At 39.5% G+C, this 22,128-nt stretch overlaps 1 protein-coding gene across 6 annotated transcripts in view; it reads left to right on the top strand.

The window, feature by feature from the left end:
• DMD (dystrophin) overlaps positions 1-22,128 on the top strand; it is a 1,006,632-nt gene that overhangs the window by 969,850 nt on the left and 14,654 nt on the right. For 5 of the 6 annotated variants that reach the window (XM_010571327.1, XM_010571329.1, XM_010571328.1 and 2 more), the window contains 6 exons: positions 4,211-4,276; positions 5,583-5,648; positions 8,824-8,982; positions 16,495-16,738; positions 17,092-17,215; positions 21,275-21,367. In XM_010571327.1, the coding sequence (XP_010569629.1) occupies positions 4,211-4,276; positions 5,583-5,648; positions 8,824-8,982; positions 16,495-16,738; positions 17,092-17,215; positions 21,275-21,367 (752 nt within the window). The remainder of the gene's footprint in view (positions 1-4,210; positions 4,277-5,582; positions 5,649-8,823; positions 8,983-16,494; positions 16,739-17,091; positions 17,216-21,274; positions 21,368-22,128) is intronic. The other variant, XM_010571330.1, reaches the window with a different exon arrangement.

Raw genomic sequence — 22,128 nt, 5'->3', positions numbered from 1 at the left:
TCAGGAATGACATTGTTTTGTAGATAAAGCTGTATGGTTTTATGATGCGCAACTATGCACACTCATGTGCCCCAATTAATCCGAAGCTTACTGGATATGTTATTACAGTTATTTAGATACAGTAAGATTTGTGAAGGCAGGTTGAAATGGGGAAATGTTTACTGTGTTTTTTTCAGAAGTTAAAAAAGCAGGATTTTTCAGCTATGAAATGGATTTTCATTCTTGCACCATTCCTGCACGTACATTGTCTTACTGTTGTAGTAATACCCTCAGCATAAACTAGAGATATATATATATACTTACCATTGTGGCATTTGCTACTACTAGTGTTACATGGATGATTTTAGAATAATGTTAAATAAGGATTATTTTTAATTCACATATTGATAACTAATGAAAAACTAATAAATAGAATTTTATATATTTCTATATGGTGAAATGTATATGGCTTGCACCTTCATTGAATTTTTGGTAGAATAAACAATAGTGAAGTGTATACATTGGAATATTGATTTATAATTTTCGTTTGGAGCACAAACCATTGGGAAGTCAAGTGAAGTGCTCTACCTCTAGGAAATTTAAGCAACCAAGAAACATGCCTGGTACTGCAGACCTCATATGGTTGAGGATTAACCCACAGAAAATGCCAAGAGGCTGGAGCCAGACTGAAATAGAGGGGCTTTGAACTTTAGGATGCACTTCGTTTATAAATGCATGTGTGAATGATTGGAGCGTACTATATAGTCAACTGTGGATCTAGATTTCTTACCCTTTAGAACAATTGCAAAGTTAATAGTAACATTTAAGGAAAGCTTGGATAATATGGAGTGCCGTTGCTGTGTCTGACATAACATGAAATTAAGCTGCCATAACATGCTTAACTCTAGTTACTTACAGTAATAACATCATGGTATGCCTACACCGATACCTTCACACCAAAGGTTTGGTGTCATATAGTACAGGGAGTTTATACTTAAGAAAACTTGAGAAATACTGAGAAGCAGGACTTGTACGGAGAGGTTGCACCCTTTATCAGACCAACTCAGGTATCTGCCTGAGCACAATCCTTTCATCTGGTCTGACAAGAAAGCAGAAAATGAAGAAATGAATAGTGGCTGGAAAGCATTGCTCTTCATTTTGTTCTGCTAACTTTGTTCCTTTCCTTTGTGCTAGACCACCAGCCTTACAGAACAAGTTACTGAGCTATCCAAGTTTAAAGCTGTTTCTCAGTTACAGGGCCAATTCCAGCTTTGGCAGTCAAACCTCTTATGCTGGTTATCATAAAACTTTCCCATGTTTTCTAAGATCTTGCCTTTTTCTGGTGCTTTCATGCCAGTTTTCTGGTAATCTTCAAAGTACTCCAGAAGAGCATAACCTGGGAACGTTCAGCAATGCCAGTGCTATCCTGTGGTATACATGGTACTGTTTATAAATGCATACGTGTATATCTTTTGTTAGCAGTTAGTGATTCTGACTGCTTATTATCCAGTATTTTGCAAAGATATTCTGCTTGCCAGGCATTAAAGGGACAGCTCACGCTTTTTGTGAGAACTTGTGTCTTTTTACTTGGACTATGGGCTGTCAGTGGCACAAATACAATTTACGTGGTTCAAGAAGCATCAACTGAAATGCTGAACAACAAGAAAACTGCCCTTGTTCTGCCAGCCAGGTCTCTGGGGGTGCAGGGAATTGCAGGAGGTGGTATTTGCCACTCAGTCGCCACTTGACTTGACTGGAATTCCCCAGACTGTTCCTGCAGACCCCAGCTTGAGCAATGCAGCTGTGGAGCCCTTGTGAAGGGGTGGTTATCTTGGCTAAATATTGGCTATGTCTCTCAGCCTTCATGCTGCCTGTTCAAACTGATTAGGTGGGCTGAGTATGTGTGCTCAGAAAGGAAAGACAGCGAGCTCTAGCACAGATGGTCGTCTAAGAGTATGTCTACACAACAGCCTGCAATGCAGCACAGTCGTTCTCAAGCTTGCTCAGATACTGGCAAAAGTGTACATCTGAGCAGCTAAATTCAACACAAAGACTGCAGTGCTTCTCAACAGGTTTGCTTTCTTAAGCAAACTTCTGAAAAGCTGTTTGACGTAGATCTCCATTGCAGTGTGTTCTGAAGTGGGGACAAACCTGGAAATGTAGCTTCATGCCCTGCCTGCAGTTTATGGAGAGACAGAAGCAGCTTCAACAAGTTACACAACACTGTGTTGTCTTTAAAATGTATATCTATATCTATATCTATATACATATATAAAACACACCTTGTTCACTTCTGAAGTTGAAGCTTAGTTTCAAGGCAGCAAGTATGCGATCATGCAGTCAGGCCTGTCTTTTGCCTTGCTCTAATGCCAAAAGGGACATCTCTTCATTGCCCAGTTGGTGCCAACCAAGTGCTGTCCTTTCCTTCATGTTGGTACAAATACATGTGCAATGCCAGAGTAGGAGGGACTAGGAGAATGATCCAGCTCAAAACTAAAGCTGCTTTTAACACAGATTTCCTAGTCTACACAGAGTATTAGCAGCAACATTTGTGTGTGTTGAAACCAAGACCTCTTCTTTCATTGATAGTACCAGCTTAGACCAGCTTAACATCTACTGTATGTCAAACAAAAAAAAATGGGGATAGCATCAATTTATCAGAAAACTATTGTTATCTTGCTCCATAATCCACTGTTCTAGATAAATTGCATCCTTTCTCCCTCCCTCCCCTTCAGTGTAGATGTTCTTACACAAAATAGGGTATCAAGTTGCAGAGAAGCAATTGCCCATCCTCATGAATCTGCTGTACTGAGGAACTCTCTGAACTGAGTATTCATCCTCTGGTGTGCTGTGGTAATGATTGAACATGTGATGGGTAAAAGTACAGTGGGAGGCCAAAGCTCATTTCAGACAAAATGAGATTCGTGATACTCGGCCTGTAATGTCTTAAAGAAAAAAACTTTGCTGTTCTGTGAGAAGAGACATTAATGATGATGAATTTTGTGTATCCAGCATACAGCTCTATGAATTTGGAAGGACCCTAATTTCCTAGAGCCCTTTGCAGGCTGATTAGAAAACTGGCAGATGACCAATCTAGTAGATTTACTGCAGGATTATCACACTCCTAACACGGGAGCATTACAAACCACAAGATTATTACAGTTATATTTTGGTTATAACCAGTAAATACAAAACTTACCTGCTCTTGCAATGCAGTGCAATCCCCATTGGGCAGACCCAGCCTGAACCACAGTATCCAACAATTTAAAATGGGGGGAAAGTCCTTCCTCAGTCAGGAGTTCCAGAAGGAGAGTCGGCAGAGACGAAATAAAGAGAAGTTGAAATTTATCTAAAATACAAGATTGTCATACAGTTTGGGAAGCTGCATCATTTTTTTGTTATTCCAGCACCTCCTGATGTGTGTAGATTGGCAAAATCCCACACGGCAGCAAAGGGTGCTCTCTGAACTGCGTAGGCAACATAATTCAATGGTGACGTTTTCCAGAGTTGAGGCTGTAAGAAACAGTACTCTAATTGATGAGGAAAGTCCCATGAATTGTTTTCATCAACAAAAAAGTGAAGAGGACCTCACACCATCTGATTTGTCAGGCAGAAAACCCAAAATGGTTGACAGTGCCCTCCTGTATAACACACTGATCTACGTTTCAGATTGCAACTCTGGAAAGACGCTAGGCAAAATTGTCAGTGTCTGCAGTGTGTTATTAAAGGCTCATTTCAGACATTTTATGTTTCTTGTATTTATTTCTCGTTGCTCGTGGAGTAGTCCTTAAGGGCTGTTTTAAGTGGGAAGTGCTGGAAGCAGGCACTGGAGCAGGGCGGGGGGCAGAGGAGAGGTTCCAGCAGGGCTTTTGCAGCCAGCGCAGGGCTGTGCGTGAAACAGAATTACCGATGAAGGAGGCAGGTGTGAAGGGAAAACCAGGACGAACGCTCTTCTATAAATCCTTTGGAAAAGGGTTCTTCGGGTATTGGTGTGAAGAAGTGTCGTTGCAACAGACGGATTGCAAAATGGTCAAAATCCCCGGTGTGGTACTGCAAAACGTTGCACCGATGGCTTGAGGAGGCACTCGCAGCGCCTGGAGTTGTAACTTGCTGTTTATCAAACATAGCGTAAGCATAAGGCATAGAGATGTGAGGGTATAGGCATAGCTAAGTGTCTTTTTACTTTTAAAGGGGTATTGTTTGTGATTAATCAGTGTTTTCTGCCTTATAGGCCTGCCTCGTCCCCTCAGCTTTCACATGATGATACTCATTCACGCATTGAACATTATGCTAGCAGGTATGAGACCAGCTGGACATTAGGCAGATCTTTCTCTGAACAGTCATTTTTAACAAAAAAATCCCAAAGGCTAGCTGCTACCTGAGCACTTCTTAAAGAACCATAGGGTTTGGGGTTTTGCTTGCCAGGCTCTGGGATGCAGAGCATCGTTTGTGGTTGCTGTTAACCAGCCTGTCGACTAACTTGCATGCCAGAGCAACTGTGTGGTCAGAAGTGGCCTTTAGGTCCTGTGGGGTCTTTGTTAAGCTGTGCATTCAGGTTACCGACTTTTTAATAGGGACTGTAGCGATAGGGCAAGGGGTAATGGTTTTAAACGAAAAGAGGGAAGGTTCAGACTTGATGTAAGGAAGACATTTTTTACGATGAGGGTCATAAAACACTGGCCCAGGTTGCCCAGAGAGGTGGGAGATGCCCCATCCCTGGAAACGTTCAAGGCCAGGTTGGATGGGGCTCTGAGCAACCTGATCGAGTTGAAGATGGCCCTGCTCATTGCAGGAGGGGGTTGGTCTAGATGATCTTTAAAGGTCCCTTCCAACCCAAACCATTCTGTGACTTTATGATTCTACATAGGGTTTTGCTTTTAATATGGACCCTGGTGTAATCATACAAATCATAAGAGCAGAAACCTCCAAACTCTATATGAATCTCAAGTACCGTTTTAATGTTAAGTAATTCACCTTGTGGAATACCACAAACAGAATTTTTCCCTGATTTGGAGGATTAAAATAGTCATATATCGTTGCTTTAGTTCACTTGTCTGTTTTCATACTGCTCTTAAGAATCAAAAAGTGCGTTTGACAAGCAGACCAGACAAGCAAATTTGCAAGGGTTGAGGTAATGAAAAATGGTTATTCCAACCTCCTCTTCTCCAAAATCACTTGATCAGGAGAGGTATTTCTGAATTATGCAGGATGTATAGGAGGGGCTGAGTGCTGAAAACCAATGAGAAATGACTGATCGTTACAGTTCTGATGATGACATTGCCAGGTACAAAGCAATTTCTGTTATCCCCTGGCATCTTAAGGCCTTTCTTTGATTGTGGAATTAATCATGAGGAGTGGAATGTAACCTCAGAGAAAGGGTTGAAAACTTAGAAGTGAGTTTAGCCAGGTCATTGTAACAAAAAAACAATCCTTTGCGGTAGCTTATTGTAAAACTTTTTGGTAATCAACAGTGAGTGTAAATTAATTTGAGTTTCAAATTCAAGAAGAACATCACGCTCTTCAATTCTTTCAGGAATGTTAGAGCAGATAAAGTTTCTGGAAAACTTAATTGATTTTAATGAGTCTTGTTTATTTTTCCACAGGCTAGCAGAAATGGAGAACACCAATGGTTCTTATCTAAATGACAGTATTTCACCTAATGAGAGCATGTAAGTAGGGTATTTTAATATTTGTGGCATGTTTTCTTGTGAAGGTTAATAACTTGTAATGAAGTTCTGTAGTGCTGTATTTGCATGGCTGTGTGTGTACCATATCTGGTTCAATTTAATGATGAACTCATGTTCTTTCAATTTGTATTGTAGTGTCTAGATTTATGGCTTATAGCTTAACACCAAATTTATGCAACAGATAATAGATACCTTCAGAACTAAAATTACTAATTTCTTCCAACAAATTACTGATTTATTCAGCAAGTAGTTCCCATATTACTTGGAAAAAATGGTCATCATCTGATGTGTTTTAAGGACAAAGATAAAAAGATAACACTTCTATCTGTATTGCAAGCTTAGTCATGGTTAAATTCCTGTAAGATAGAAAATGATGATGTGGGCCAAGTGTAATTCAAAAGGTTAGTGGGGCTAAACATAAATCTTTAGTCTACAAATACCTGAAATACATTGCAAGTGTAAGCCAGGAATCCTCACTGTGAAATATTAGAAAGTAGTAAACTTTAAGTTGGACAGATCACTGACAAGCATTCATTGTACTACTTTAAACGTAAAGTCATAAATAAAAGTTTTAATTTTTAAATATAGTTCAATCTAATGTCATACTGACACCTCTTTGTGGTTTTCTGACACGATAATATATTTCTCCTCTCTCATGATTTTCTTGATCTTGTTTATTCTCTGAATGAAAGGACATAGAACTAGAAAACTAACTGTCAGTAATGTTTCTGAAAACAGGATGGAAGCACATAAGTCATTGTCATACTTGAAAATTTGGTCTTAGTTAATTAACTGTGTAGGAGAAGCCATAGCAGAGATTCTAAGTCAATCAAATATGAAAAAAATCAAATACCACCTTTTCTAAAAGTGGTTTTTGCTGTTCTACATAATCTCATCCTTATCATAGTTTAAGGGGTGGATTTTTTTGAAAATTCAGACAGAATCTTCTCCTGTTTAATTTGTAGCGATCCTTTAAAGCACAGTACTCTGTCCAGTTTTCATTCACTTAAATTGAGGTTCCAAATCATTAGTATTTTGTAAGGTTGATTGTGACCCTGTGAGATGTTCTTGGATAGTAATAAAGCTGTTTCTTTTTTTCAAAATAGTTTCTCTTTTGACTTGGTAGGATTGTTACCTACCAACTTTGAATGAAAATCCCCTGTACAACCCAAGTACATTGTTCTAATATATTGGTTCAAAAAGGAGAAAGTTAAAATGACACCTCAAAACTAATGCATATGCAGTGTCAGTCTGGTTTCACGTAGTTAATGAAAACTTTGTTTCCAGGTTGTAAGACAATTTTGTATTGTTATGGATAGTATTAATGCTAGTATATATGGAATTTCCTGTTGTTCCCGCTCTAATATTTCGGTGTCCTTAGTCACAAAATCATATGTAAGCAGTATCTTTTGTATTACACTTTGGTCTTCCTGTTCAATTCATTCTTTGGTTAATTAAAAGTTGTATTAATATGATTCAGCTAATAAGTTAACCACTGACTATCCAGTTTGTTACTCAGTTTGTACTATTAAAATGAAAAGAAATGTGTACATTCTGAATTTTGGAAGAAATATGATCCAGATACAAATTGCAGCAAAATCAAAGCTCATCATGAATTTGCAGCTGTAATTCTTTCAGTTTTGTTTGTCAGGTTATGCTTAAGTATTATTTGTTGACTTTCTTATGGGCTTTGAATTATCAAGCTTATAATTGAAATTACAGCAATAGATGAAGACAGGAAAGAAGGGAAATAAAGAGATAAAGTGTACACTTACAACAAAACATTTCAATGTGTAGTGTCATTGCAATTATGTATATAAAATGTGCAGGCTGAAAATCACACAAAAAGAGTATGTCTTGCAAAGTAACATTATATTGCAATAGTTATGTCACTTTTTCACTGTTAATTCACTTAAGGTGCATCAGGATATTTATAAATACAAAGCAGTTGTTTGAAGGAAATCACAGTTGAAGTGTTCCATGAAAAGTATAAATTTAGGAACTGGCAAGCCTTTAAAATTCTATTTAGGAAAAAGAAAGGATGCCTGTTGTGAAAAATTAATATTTGCCTTTTATGAACTAATGTTAATGTGTTCTACGTTGCTCTAGCACTCCTGCCATCTGTAAAATGGCATCATTAACATTTACAGAAACAAAATGGAAACAAGGAAAATTCTAATTTTTGAACAACAGCTATTCAAAATACCTGTTAAAATTATGGATTACAAACGTAACAGAAAAAAACTAGACTGAATTATTTTGTTGTAAGCAAGTGCTAGCAGAAAAACAAGATTCATAACAGGAGTGTCATTTTTTTTCTGTCCTTGACTTGTGGTGTCAAGAGAAACCTTCCGTGGTTTCTCACAGTTACTGCTGGTGTTAGCTGCATAGATGAGGGCCTGGATGTATCTCCTTAGCACTTAAAACACCCGTGTAATTCTGGGAGGTGGTCAAGATCTTCAGAATTTGATTTGCTTTTGTCTTCCAGCGATGTTTCTGTTTCAAATGCTGGGGAGCTTTGGTGCAATAGAAATAAAGAAAGAGATCATATGTATTAAATAGAATATATTTGTATTCTGACAGTGTACATCACTTGTAATTAAAAAAAAAAAAACAAAACAAAACAAAACCAAAACAAACTCAGTGAAAAATAATGTAATTTCATTAGATTAAGTCAATATTTTTTTATTTCACCTCATTTACAGTTTTATAGAGAAAAATAGATAAATAGAGGACACCTTTATTACATAAGGATAGTTTGTAGATGTAAAAATAAATGCCTTGCCTTTGCTTGAATGACTCTTCCACAACACAAATCAGGCAGCAGAAGATGGCCTTTTTTATCAAGCAAATTCCTAACTGAAGTTAGGCAAAAGAAGAAAGCTGAGGTTGTCAGCTGTGGCAAAACTTGGCTGTAAGTATCTGAGAAGCAGAGGGGAAGAGCGGTGGACTCTGCAGAGAAGGAAAATTATCAGAGAGTAAGTGAAACAGTTCAGCAGATTCTGCTTTAAGGTACATTGCTCTGCTGTTTGTTACAAAGAGTTCAGCACATCTCTTTGTAAGAAATGAGAGACTGGGAGTGAATCATCTCCTCATACTCACTGCGAAGTTAAAAATGAGGAAGGGAACAGCTTGTTTATCCTCCTCTGTTTTCCAGCGATGATGAACACTTGTTAATCCAGCATTACTGCCAAAGTCTGAACCAGGAGTCCCCCCTGAGCCAGCCCCGAAGCCCTGCCCAGATCCTGATTTCTCTGGAGAGTGAGGAAAGAGGGGAACTGGAGAGAATCCTCGCAGACCTGGAGGAGGAGAACAGGTGGGTTATGCTGGCAGCTGCCGCAGCCCTAAAGTGCACGCTGCAGGGGCAAACGAAAGCTTTCTCTCTATAAGCGATGGGGCTGACGTCCTATTGTTGTTAATTCGTTCCCGCTTCCAGTGCGGTGACGAGTCAGCACTGGTTCTTTCACAAAACCTCCAAAATGGCAAGCTTCAAAGACATACGTGGGTCACCTAGTACTCCTGGTGCCACCTGTGACAGGCTCTGCTGGCTGTGTTTCATAATATTTCCTTCTGTTCTACTGTTTTCCTTTATTTCTGTGATAGTAATGAGCTTCATACCAGTGTTACTTTATTTTGCCGTTACATGAGGAAAGGGTGTGCAGGTTTCTGCACCCCTTTCTGGAAAAGACAGGTGGAGGTTCTTGGAAAGACAGGCTTTTCTCAGAAAGGTTAGTCACTGGGATACATGAGGTTTTGAAATTATCTCAATTCATATGAAGTAAAGAATCTGGGAAATAATTGTACTATACAGTTAGATAGAATTCACTTTGATAGCATTTTTAGGGGTAAAATGAGTTATAAAGTTGCATTTTCTTCCGACTAATGAGTACTTTCATAGTGGTTAAGAGTTGGGTCATCTTTTCTTTCTGTTTGTTTGGTGTTGCTTGTTGCCATTTCTTCAGCCTTTCAATACGAAGTATCATTTACCGCTTTTAATTTCATGTTTAATTGAAGTTATCTTCATTAATCACAAAAAACCCACTGACTGGATTCTTGCGGCATCACAACACTGCAGTCCTCTTTCCACGGTACTCTGGAGTCTTGGGCCATCAGCATAAAAACTGGTAGATCTTGACCCTGGCAGATTCGTAATTGCAACTGTGAACTACCAAAATTAGACTGTAAAATAGAAATGATTTAGATCTACAAAAAAAAGGGTTTGTTTGCCTTCTGCTATCTTCAGCTTTTATGGTACAGTCTGTTGGCATTTTCATGCTCTTTTTTTCTTGCTTCTTTAAGAGCTAGGTACTTTCCTTTACATTGAGGGTTTAATGCAGTAATCATTTACCTTAGGTGTGTCAAGAAAATAATGCAAGAGTTGGCAATGTCATAGATCTTGTCTCCATGCATGTCTTCTTTGGATGGTACTAATCAATTACAGTGGCTCCATCACACACTTCTTATCAGGAGGATTTGGGAGAACATAGAGGATCGGTAGGCATCAAGGATGAGGAAAGTGTTTCACGAAGAAAGCTGTAGTAAACAAAGCTCTTGCTCACTGAACAGCAGTGAGATTTTGTTTGAAATAAACCCTAAACTTCCTACTACATAGCACACAAAGCCCAAGTACTTTCCAAAGTGGAAGAAAACCAGTATTTTGAAATAAGCCATCATACTTTGCATTTTCTGGACTTCTGTAGTTAGGCAATATTGGGTAATGAGTACAGTACAGATAATAAGATAGCTTAATTTTCAGGGGAGGAGTGTTTTTTTTTTAACAGCATTAAGTAGTGAATCATGGAAGAAGAAAAAAAATCATAATGCTTTTCTGTCTGTATACAAGATAAGCTGCCCACCAGAAAGAAGGCTGGCTTTTAAAGCAGCCTAGTTCTAGATTAGAAAGGTGCTATATGAAAACTAGTATAACATGGAGTTAGATAGCTAAATAGGCTAAAAAATTCCTTTTCAGGGTTTATGCCTTAAGTGTTAGTACGAGCTTTATTTAATATAACAACTATTAGCGAGGAATAGCGTGTTAAAAGATCTCTGACAAGAATCACACCTTAAAAATATCTGTTTTGAAGTTTGCCAATCCTGAATTAAACAAGAGCTGAAGACTGTAAGCTTGGTTATAGCCTGTTGTTTTCTCATTTGTACTACTGGAGGTACAGTCGTGGATGGGATGCCACCACAGGCAACCTCGCCTTTTGTGGATGCTTCAGGTCTCAATGCAGCAGGGACAAAGAGGTCTCTTTCTGTAGGACAGCATGGAGGTCATGCTGCTGTGATTTTCATTGATTATGACAAAATCATGACTTTTGTCTCTGCAATCTGCTATAAATAACTCGTACTTAAAATGTGAGGTGGATGCTCAAAACCGAACAAGTTCTTGTTGTTCTGGTAGCTTGTCACGGCCAGATAACTATGATTTTATGGAGCAAACACTGACTCCTGTTCAGAAAATTGAGCTGTTCAGACAGGGTCAGTCAGGAGCCATTCATATAACTTATATACCTTTAAAAAACAGTCTTGTTGTTTTAGATTTCTATTTTCTGGTCTTTCTCCTCCTTTGAGTTGGTGCAAACCTTTTTTGGCTGTTGCCAAAGGTAATCAACAACCTGGGACCTAATACCTTGTGTGAACCTGGTTCCAATGGGTGAACACATACTCCTTCCCATGCTGATCCTAAAAATGCCCTCTGAGTAAACGTTGCTTATTGCCGCAGCACGAAGACTCAGTGACTCTGTTGCTTGGAAATGAGCTGAACATGATGTAAATCATGTTGTGACCGCTCGGTCCTCAGCCCAGCCTTAAAGCACCTGAACTGTTTCATCTCCATCGTAAATACCTCGGGTCTTGTTGCCGGAGCGCGTCTCCTTGCCGGTGCTGAGCTGGATGTGGTGCTTACGGCTGGGAAGGCAAGTGGCTGGGCAGCTAGCAGTGTTAGATAAACAGTCATCCTTTCCTGCCTGTGTTGACACAACTTCTGTTGCATACACTTCTGATGGTTTTTGACAGTGAAGATTTAGGTCTCTCTGCTGTATCTTGTACTATTTTACAGTTAGAGTCAGCACATGCGGTCACTTTTCAGCAGCTCTTGGGAAAGCTGCATCAAGTACCAACAAGAAGCAATACTATGATATTCAAAACACTTCATTGTCATTTCTCTTTTTCTTCTGCTCTCCACAGTTTCCTGCTTTTCAAAAAAGCCCTTTGCTTTTTTGCTTCGTGTTTTGACTTTTCTTCGTCTGTTTTGAGGTGTTTATTGAATTCTGACCTCCATTTGGTTCTCAGCTGCAGTTTCTGGTCTCCAAATATTTCCATCTTGACTTGTTACTTAAATGAAAAAGACTCTTTGAAATTGTAATTCTGAGATTTTGCTTTTGGACAGTTTAAAAAGATCTGTTGCCTATTTTGAACTCTTCTGAAATATATTATCCAACTTACAAACTAACCTAGCTGTGCCACTTTTCTGGCTGGGTTTTTTTCACTTCCAAGGACCTCTTGTTAGATATTCATTATTTATCTGCTAGCATTTTGAGACTTTGGTGCTTTGTGGCTTGCAGATATGACTTCTTTAAATAATTTATGGCTAAAATTTGACTGTTAAATAATTTATATTTGCTAAAATGTGAGCATTTTAGAGACTATTTTCAATTGGTGAAAATGTTTCATTTGAGTATTAGGCCTTCAGACTCATGCTGAGTTTCACATCACATGGAATATTGTGATAAGACCATTTCATATGTATTCAACAGACATAAAGTAACCTTGCTATGGAAGACACTATTACTATATTGCAGTATAAGAGAAAACCCCAATTATAAAACTGTCCCAAAAACATTTTGAAATTTCCTTAAGACTGAATATATTTCAGAAACAGAGAAGACAGATTTTTGGTGTCCATCTAAAGCAGCACATTAAATAGGTTATACTGTAGGATGGGTTATCCTGACTAGGATGTATGGTACTAGCATTAAATAGAAAGCATACGGTTTTGCAGTGACAGAGGCTCAGAACTTTTTGCAAAGAATTAAAATACTTTCCTGCTATTTTAATGACTAAAGATTTTTTCCTAATATTTTAGTTGAATCAAGATCACTGACATACTTCTGTAAAAGGGAGACTTCTCTCACGTTCTCGTTTTCCTCCCAGCTCCTCGCTGTACTATAACAAGAACTTAGTAAATGAGATCTCCAGCCAGAGCTATTTGCCTTCCCTTTGCTTTCTGGACTTGCAATGGGAGCACAGTGGGCTGTGTGCCACTGGAGAAGCGCTAATACCCCGAATCTCAAAGCTACCCTGTTTCTGTGCAGCTACGGTGTTCCTTCAAATCTGAAGACTGATGAATGGCCTCCTCAGATAAGTTCCTTCTGTATAGCTGCCAACAGTGAGAAAGTGATGCATTTCTGAACATGCTGTGGCTCCTTTTGGTATTTATTTTGGCCTTGAAGAAGGGGAACTAGATCTTCTGAGTGTGAAGCATCGTGAGTAAACACTGGCACTCTAGTGAGGGACAGGGGTAGGTGATTTGGTTACCTGCTTTGTCTGTTTCTTCAGACCCCTGATTTTCTGTAGGGACATGAGAGATAACACGAATTCACAAATTCTCAATTGCCTCTGAGAAGATTACTCAGCAAATGGGGTCCACTAGGATTTCTGTCACCAGGCAATTAATGCTGCCAGTGATAGATGTGATTAATAACTCATGAGCTCTTTACGACACAGCTCTTTACAGTTGCATAAATCAGGGTTACATTGCATGCTTCCTCTGTTATTTTTCTTCATGAATGCTTGAAAGAGGTGCAAGTAAATGGAATATATGGGGGTTCTCTTTGAATATTTGTCTTACCGAAGTAGGATATATTTTCTCAGTGCTCAGAAGTTACAGCAGCTTTGTTTGTTTGTGACAGCCAGATGTAAAAGTCACCCAGCCTGAGCTATGGTGGAGGGAGCTAGCTTTCCCAGTACTGCCCATCCTTGTTCTTTTGCATTCATTTAGAAAGGATTATGCTTTTATCTCCCCTTTCTCTTACGTTCCATATTATGCTGAAAATGTCAGAGCGCACCCTTCCTTGGGACACAGAGGCTTTACACTGAGGGCTGTGGGCAGTGCCTTGGATGCCTGGCTTGCAGCAGCAATCCTTTTTCACTGCACAGCTTCAAACTACTCGAGAGGTAGGAAGAGGAGCCGATTGTTCTCTCCTCTAGGATATTCTTACAGCAGGTTTTGAATTCTTTCTTTCTTCTTTAGTTTTCAGCTTTTTTCCCCTATGTTAATACAGATCTTCATTCCTGTATGTTTAGATCCCAATTATTACGATATTATTGATCATCTGCGCTCCACATCGCTCTTACGGCTCTGAAAGCAGTTGCTATGATGTCTCAATTCTCTGGACTAAGGACTGTGTAGCTGGGCTGAAAAGGTGCAGCTGGAAAACTCAGTGACACTGGTGCTCTGGGCAAACTCACATGCATCCTTAAAAATGACATTCCTTTGTTCCAACAATATTACTGTATTTAATTACAGAACTCACGAATTCAGACATATCTCAGCTTGGATAATACGCAATATCCTTTACAATTTATATTTTTTTTTTACTGTAGGCTTTCAGAAAGAGTTTTTAACTATTTTGTATCAGACATGAAGGCATTTTTATCTGAATTACTCCCTGGTCCTCACTTGTTTTTCAATACCATACTTACTGGAAGGACGTATCTATATTGATAGTTGAGGCGGTAATTGTAGATTTCTTTGTAGCAAGGTACCTGATTATATTGTAAGTACAACCAAGTGCATTTATTTAGTTTCCCTTAGGGTGATATTTTATCTTTTGCTTTACAGCACTTCAAACTTTTGAGTCTGTTGTTTGTAGAGTATTGCCTGGGAAATTCCTCATGGGGTAGCGATAGCCACTATCTACAGACTTTGTGAGAAACAAGCTTAACGATCAGTCCTGTATAAACTTTAGTCTGCAATAAGACCGTGTGTGATACTGTTGTCATGCTCATTCCTTTTCCCATTTGTATTTTTATTAATTATTCACCAGTTCATTCAGCTAGAAGTATCAGAAGACATTAAGTCATGTGGAAGGCAACACCCAGTATAGCCCACCTTTCTTTTTTCCAGATGATTTTCATGGACTTGAAACTCTGTATTTCATTAAAACGCAAAACTTTCTTTGAAAAAACCCTCTCCATAGTCTTCCCTCTTTGTGTGGGTATTAGAGAAAAGAATCTTGAATTTTGGAACAACCTGAAGTTAAGAATGGCCCACTCATTTTTTTAACCTTTTAAAATTTCTGCAGAGGGGGGATCATGTAGGTCAGATGTCCCTCAGGGGTCATGTTCTGGGGGGGTGCCACAGTCCCAGGGTAGGACGTGTCCATCATGCAGCTGCTGAGGGGCACAGGTACGTTTGAAGAACAGTCAGTAGCCTGTCTTTGTCCTTGGCATCGCTTTCTTGTCCATGTCAAATGATGCATACTGCTTTAGTTCTTGTTCTGGTCACAATAGCGTACCCTTAGAAGTGTTTTAGAGCTTAATAAAGTTTATTGGGAGGTGTCTGAGGTGCTATTAAGCCTCCAGACCAAACTGTCAGCGTGTATTGTGGTTTTCAGGCAGAACTGGCAAAAAGTGCCTGTTCTCACAACCTCAAATAAGAGCGAGTTGGAAAAAATAAAATCTGGGTCACTGCTTGTGAGCAGTAAGCAGCTACCAGAGCGTCGAGCCATTTTTCCCCCCTCTGGGAAGCTGTAAAGGAACATCGTAGCAACAAAATCCCAGTGCAGTTTATTAGGCCCCCCTTGCCTACAAAGTTTGTGTTACAAGTTACTATTTCTGCACCTTTGGACAGTGTTATCCCTAACAACATTTCAGTTTCTTACCTTCTGTGCTCTTCCTGCTTGGTAGATTTTTTTCATGTGGACCACTATAGATCATATTAATCTATGGAGTGTTTTACTAGAGTTTTACGGAATAAAAGCAGAAGCTTAGCAGTGCCATAAAGTTACAGTAGACCGCAGCACTCTAAACAGGGCAGTCCAAATGAAGATGGAAATTATAGCCCCAAAAGTTCGTGTTGTGCAGTTTAACAGATTGGCTAATTGGTCTTTTCTTCATCTTAGGTTAGTCATTTTAGAGCTAGGCTGGAAATGCAGTTGCAAATATGAAGAGAGGAGGGTGATGTGACCTGATTGACGACAGCAGAGTTGCAAATGAACTCTTGAGTTCTGTGTTTTGCTCTGACTTTTTGTGTGGCTGCCTTTCTGTCTTAGCTTTCTCATCTGTAAAACAGATAGGTCGGCCAGGTGGCGTCCACTTTGATTAGTGTTTGTAAAGTGCTTTGATCACTCAAAGTCCTCTTTTAGCACTAATTACTCCTCAAGTGTATTCATGCATGGAAGCAAACAGGCAGTCCGACTTCTGCTAGGAAGGATAAAACGCAGGAAGCCGAGGGAGGGCTGAGCCCAGGACAGACCGTACCCAGGCTTCGGCAGGGTGTCTGGAGCCCAGCCAGCCTTCTGCCTGGTGTGCCCTGGGAGGGAAATAATTGTGAATTCTGGTGATACAGAGAGCCTTTAGGCAATGCTTGTATCACAGATCCCTATAATATCAGCTCCGTGCAAACCCACGAGGTGCAAGCCTACACGCATGTGGATTCAGCAGAATGAAAGGCAGGTGCTGCAGGTGAGCTTCTGCCCCCCGGTAGTTAAACACATCACAGCACACGAGAGAGGGTGCCTGCTCACTGCCCCGCACAGGGGATAGCCCGCACCAGCCTATTCAGCTTCATAAAGCTTTTTACCTCCTTGTTACTTCTGAACAGAAACTTGCAAGCAGAGTATGACCGTTTGAAGCAACAGCATGACCACAAAGGACTGTCTCCACTGCCATCCCCACCAGAGATGATGCCAGTTTCTCCACAAAGCCCCCGGGATGCTGAGCTCATTGCAGAAGCCAAGCTGCTTCGCCAGCACAAGGGCCGCCTGGAGGCCAGGATGCAGATTCTGGAGGATCACAACAAACAGCTGGAGTCACAGCTGCACAGGCTGAGGCAGCTGCTGGAGCAGGTGAGTCCTCAGGCCTTTCTTCTAGGTCTCTGTAATTTTCCAAACAGGGTGTGAAGCGTGATCAATAACAACAACATACCAAGAAATCATATCTGTAGGGTCTAGTCAGAGAAAAATACTAGATTTTTCTACAGGCTGCAAGTGAGAAGGTGAAAGCATGTTTTGGTGTTCTTAGTCGTCTTCCTTTTTTTATTCAGAATTCAAATGCATTGTTTGCATTGATATATTTACTTAAAAACAGACAGAAAAATGTATGTATTGTTGGAATAAATAAAAAATACAGAGATATAAAGATTTGTGCAACTGTACTGAGCTGCTAATAACAATCTCGTCTTTTTTTCTTCCATTTTCAGCCACAGGCAGATGCCAAGGTGAATGGTACAACACTATCATCTCCTTCTACCTCTTTGCAGAGGTCAGACAGCAGTCAGCCAATGCTTCTTCGTGTAGTTGGCAGTCAGACTTCAGAAACCATGGGTAAGATAACAAAGTTCAGATTGTCATAAAAAATAGTTATAGTCCCATCTTCCAGGAAAAAAATCCTTAAAGACAGAAAATAGTCTTCTCTCCTGTTTAGTTCAAATGAGAATGAAGTAGACGTTTGCAATGGTCTTCGATGTCATTTGGCTGTTTACACTTTACATCTTCATTATGGTTCAGGCTTTTGCTTTTGATCATGATGCAGACAGTAGCATGGATATTTTGACATTAAACAGAAAGCTCAGCCAGAGCTTGACTTCTGAAAACAAGTATCACTAAAAAGGTAACTATTTTATTCAAACTGACTTGCAGCTATTAAGCACGATATGGCTGATTTAAATGTACATAGTATTAATTATGGCTAGGAGATTAAATATATGATTAATCATCCCCATGTTAAGTGATGTGATCTTATTTTTAATATGTCATGGCTCAATCAGTAGGATTGAGCTGTCACTCGTAGGCAGTGCTCATCTAGTGTCTTTTCTAAATATCACATCAGATGTGATAATGAACATCATATGAGTTGTGGAGTAAGGTTAAGTAATAATATTCTCTAGCTAGAGGCTGGAATTATTATTTTGGTGCTTTTAGTAACTGCTCCGTAGCATTTTCCTAATTTCCTGTCTGTTACATAATTAGTAAGTATTTATCACCAAGTAGTAAGGATTTTCTGCTAGTAAAAAAGCAATCAACCACTGCAGCATCTTTAAGCAAATGTCCTTAAATTACTTCAACAAGAGAGTATTTGAAGTCTGATGATAATATTCAGCTTCCTCCACAGAAATTTATTTAGTGTGTGTTAGAGAGAGGCTTTGCAGGAGAGTGAGGCGCTTAAGTGAAAGCTTTTCTCTTCACTGCAGTTAGTGAAAGAGTCGATGACAGTGAGAAATTGTAATGGGAGGGGACATTCTACTGTGTCTGAAGTGCCATTGTTGTGGGAGATGCAGTTTGTTCGGGGGCTTTATCTTCCATCCTGAGCGTAGGCAATAACATCAGCCTCTGCCGATATCGAACAAGGTGGGTTCTGTAGGCCCTACAACAAAAAAAAAGTGGAATGAGCTGTACCTTTAGGAATGCTTAAATTAAATCCTGGGGGTGAGAGTACAGTTGGAGGTAACAGCAATTTCATTTGGAGATTTCTTTAATCGTATTACTAGTGAGTAAGTATTTTGCTACGTATGGCATACATGGAGTAGACAAAATGTATCGGTGGAGTAATTTGCATCGGCTTTCTGAAGAAGTGTCATGAATTTCATCACATAAAATATGTTAATTAAAATACACGAGAAAAGATAGGAAGACAATGGTTCCCAGCCATCTTATTAAACATCTTGTAGTTTCATATTTTATCCTTTAGTAGGACAAAATACAATAATGTACTTCTTTTCATTTGACTCCATATAAAATTATTCCCATTTCACTTGTGAGACTGGAATTAAGTAATTAACATGCATATAATCATATAAACTGCTAAAACTTTTTTAAAGCAAATATTTAGACATTACTTGGGGTTTTTTGTTGGTTCAATTGAGCCAATATGTGGAAGGACAGTGAGCTGAATCGTTATCAGTATGATCGTGTTGAGACTCAGCAAAGCAACACTGTTGGCAGCATGGAGCAGAGCTTATAAAAAGAATCACTAACTGAGCTAACAAACTGCAACTAATTCAGTTTGTCGAGTCTCCTTTCACACCAGAAAGCTTTGCTTGCTAGTCTGTGGGTTTTCTGAAGCGCGACTTAAAATATTCTTGAATTGTGAAGGGAGCCAGAGCGGTGTTGTAAATAATGCTCCCATGCAGCAAGCGTGTGCCCAGTAATAAGGGAGTCATAATTTTCAAGAAAATACTGAGGATCTCTAGGTCTCTCGGGCAATGAGGTAATGTAGTGGTAGCTTTTGTATATTTTTCTTTTTGAAAGGAGACCTTAGGGGTTTTTTTCTTGGAATGTAGACCCATGGCACTTCTCTCTCTCTGCTTTCTTAAGGAGAGATTACTGTAAAAGGTTTTCCACCAGCAGTGTTGTCCAGCTGTTTGGTAAAATCAGCAACCCACTCAGATCTAATTTACAAATAGAAGAGCTTATTCTTTGATAACCTGAAATACACCTGGGCAAGTGGAAAGGTTCTGCTTTTCTTCTCATAGAGTCCTAATGGGAAAGTCCTGATCTTTGGCCTTTCTCCCCCAGTAATGTAGCAGCAGAGGAGGTTCTCTGAGGCGTGTGAGCCAAGAGGCTGTTGCTGAACTTTAATTCGTTCAGGTACCACCACAATATTTGAGACCCACCCAGCTCTCCAAGCCTTTTGTAGAAACACAAATGGGGAAGACTGTTTTGGGTGAAGAGAGGTAATTGAGGTCTTTTGTTGGGTTGCTTGGCTGATGTCTTATTTTGTCATTTACAAGGAAATGCTCAGAAAAATTATCCGTATGAGAAAAAATAAAAATAACACATTTTAAATAAAAGATACAGCAGTCTTGAGGGTCAACATAGTTCACTTTATATCAGCACTTAACAAGACATTTGGAAATCAGTACCTGTCTTCAGTTCTTCACGGCCAGGACAGCCGAACCACTGCCGCCTTCTTTCGATCTTTAAGGGCCGGTGGCTTTCTGCAGGCATGCTGATAAGGTCCTTAGCCTGGGTAGAAGCGGCAAGGTCTTGCTCTGAGTTCTCACCTTGACATCCAGCAGAGGCTGGAAGGACATTACTTCTGCTAAGGCACCTCTGTTGGTGCAACACTTGACGCGAAAGTAATTCGTGGTGTGAGTTGATTTGTGTGAACCCAGCACCAGTCGAAAGCTGAAGAAACTGCAAGCTGTCTCAGCAGCTATTTTTAGACCATTAATGGAATCAGAGAAGCTGATACGAAGACCATCACTTACATGAATTAAGTGCTTCTTGCAGACATTTTAGTCCACTTCTTGTACTGTGGTGGGAAAAATTACTCTTGGCCAGTCATAACTCTTTCGAAACTCCTGGCCCAAAGGTGAGGCCAACACTAAGCCTAGTAATAGGAAATATCTGCAGTGCTGAAGTGTTCCTTTAGCATCTCTTTTAGTAGGCTTTCCAGTAGCATGGAGCACCTCAGTGTTTAAAGACTGTAAATGCTAACAGAAGATCTGGCAGTTTATTACTCAAGTAGGGCAAGACATGTTAGAATAAAGGGTCATTAAGTCATTTTCAAAATAAGGATGTACCTCTCATGGTTATTACAGCAGGCAAAAATTGCTCTTGTGTTTTAATAGGGATAAAAGAAATCTAGTAAAAAAAGGAAAATCTCACTCAAAGCATATCCTTTAGATGTATTCTTTATTCAGATGCTTTATTTGTATTGGAGGCTAGTGTCTACAGTAAAATCAACATATGGATTTTAGTTATCTGAAACCATGACCAAAAAAACCCCAGTAAAAATAAAATGTATTGAATTTCCCATTAAGCTGCTGCCCTATAATCAGGTTATAGAAATTATTCAGTGAGAGAAATGTATTTCGCTTTATTAAAGTGCTGCTAAACCCTTTTACAGTACAATTGAATGTTCTTGGAGCACCAATCTGATGCAATTAAACTGTCAGAAATATTAATACTGATGCAGATGAGAATCTGGGTTTCTACTGATTTACGCAGCCAGGCAAAGCAGTGCTAACATGAATCCAGCACTATTAGAAAGCTGCTCAATAGCAGCACTCACAACAGCAATTTCTTCTTCCATTAATAGAATAAGAGAAGCTGAAACAACGAGTGTCATTTATGGAACTAAATGTTTCTAGCAGACATTTTACCCCACTTCTTTTACCAGAGTAGATTATTCCTTAAATCTCTTTTTACAAATTAAAGTCAGTGTTAATTGTTTAAAATTCATTGTTTAATTTCGCTTAGATCCTTAAAAAGAGAAACTTAATAGTCAATAAAATTCACCTTTAAAATTTTGATTGTGTACTAAGCAGAAAATGTGTTTAAGTGAGCAGCCTTACCTTCATGAAGGACATATGCAATAGCAAGCTGTTAGCAAATGGTTTTATACTGGCTCTCATGCAGCGGTGTGGATTTGCTTTCCAGGCGAGGATGAGCTGCTCAGCCCTCCCCAGGACACAAGCACAGGTTTGGAGGAAGTGATGGAGCAGCTGAACAACTCCTTCCCCAGCTCCAGAGGTAAGCGCTGCTGCCTGCGGCAGATGAGAGGGAACAAGATAAAAGTGCTTTCTGTTCCTTGATGTTGTCAGGGGGTTGTGTTTTGTTTTCAGGTTTTTTGCTGCTCTTTGGTTTTAACAATAGCTGTAGAGAAGGCCGTCTTACTTAGAGTGGAGAAGCAATCTGCGCCTCCTTTACCTTAAGCTACCTCCACAGGTAGCCCTTGCTAGATACGTGGATGAAACAGTGTCTTTCTGAGACTCTTTTTTTCATGAGCGTTTTCGTCTCTTCCCTTTTGCCATGTTCCTTTTCTCACAGCTTCTCTCCTTTTCAGTTAGTCCCCTTGCTGATTTATTTTTAATACATGTCTTAGCACATTTTTCTTCTGTCCTTACCTTTCTCCAAGAAGAATCAGGTTTGAAATAAAACTAAAGTACAGAGTCGAAGTTATCGACCTTGTAGCACTTGGGTCCAGAGTGATGGAGGAAAAACAAGTGGGCTGCTTGTTTGTGCAGCGTAGGCTGCACTGGTGCGTACAGCCACAGCATTTCTTTCAGTGTTTCTGTTTTTCTCATTCCTGTCGTTTGCTAAAGATAAGCATTTGTATTACTGGGATTTATTTGTTCAACCTTTTTGCATTTAAGAAGGTCTTTTCTGAGCCCAGAGAAAATACTCTGCTGCCAAGAAAAATGGCTTGGATTTGTAGCAGGAGATGGGAAGTTTGGGATATTACCTGTTGCTGTGAAAGAAGGCTCAGACATAAGCCTCCTGGCAAAAGAAAG

This window comes from Haliaeetus leucocephalus, unplaced genomic scaffold (assembly GCF_000737465.1).
Source record: "Haliaeetus leucocephalus isolate CR32 unplaced genomic scaffold, Haliaeetus_leucocephalus-4.0 Scaffold317, whole genome shotgun sequence".
NCBI lineage: Eukaryota > Metazoa > Chordata > Aves > Accipitriformes > Accipitridae > Haliaeetus > Haliaeetus leucocephalus.
The sequence above is the reverse complement of the archived record's forward strand: the minus strand, read 5'-3'. Positions and strand labels throughout refer to the sequence as shown.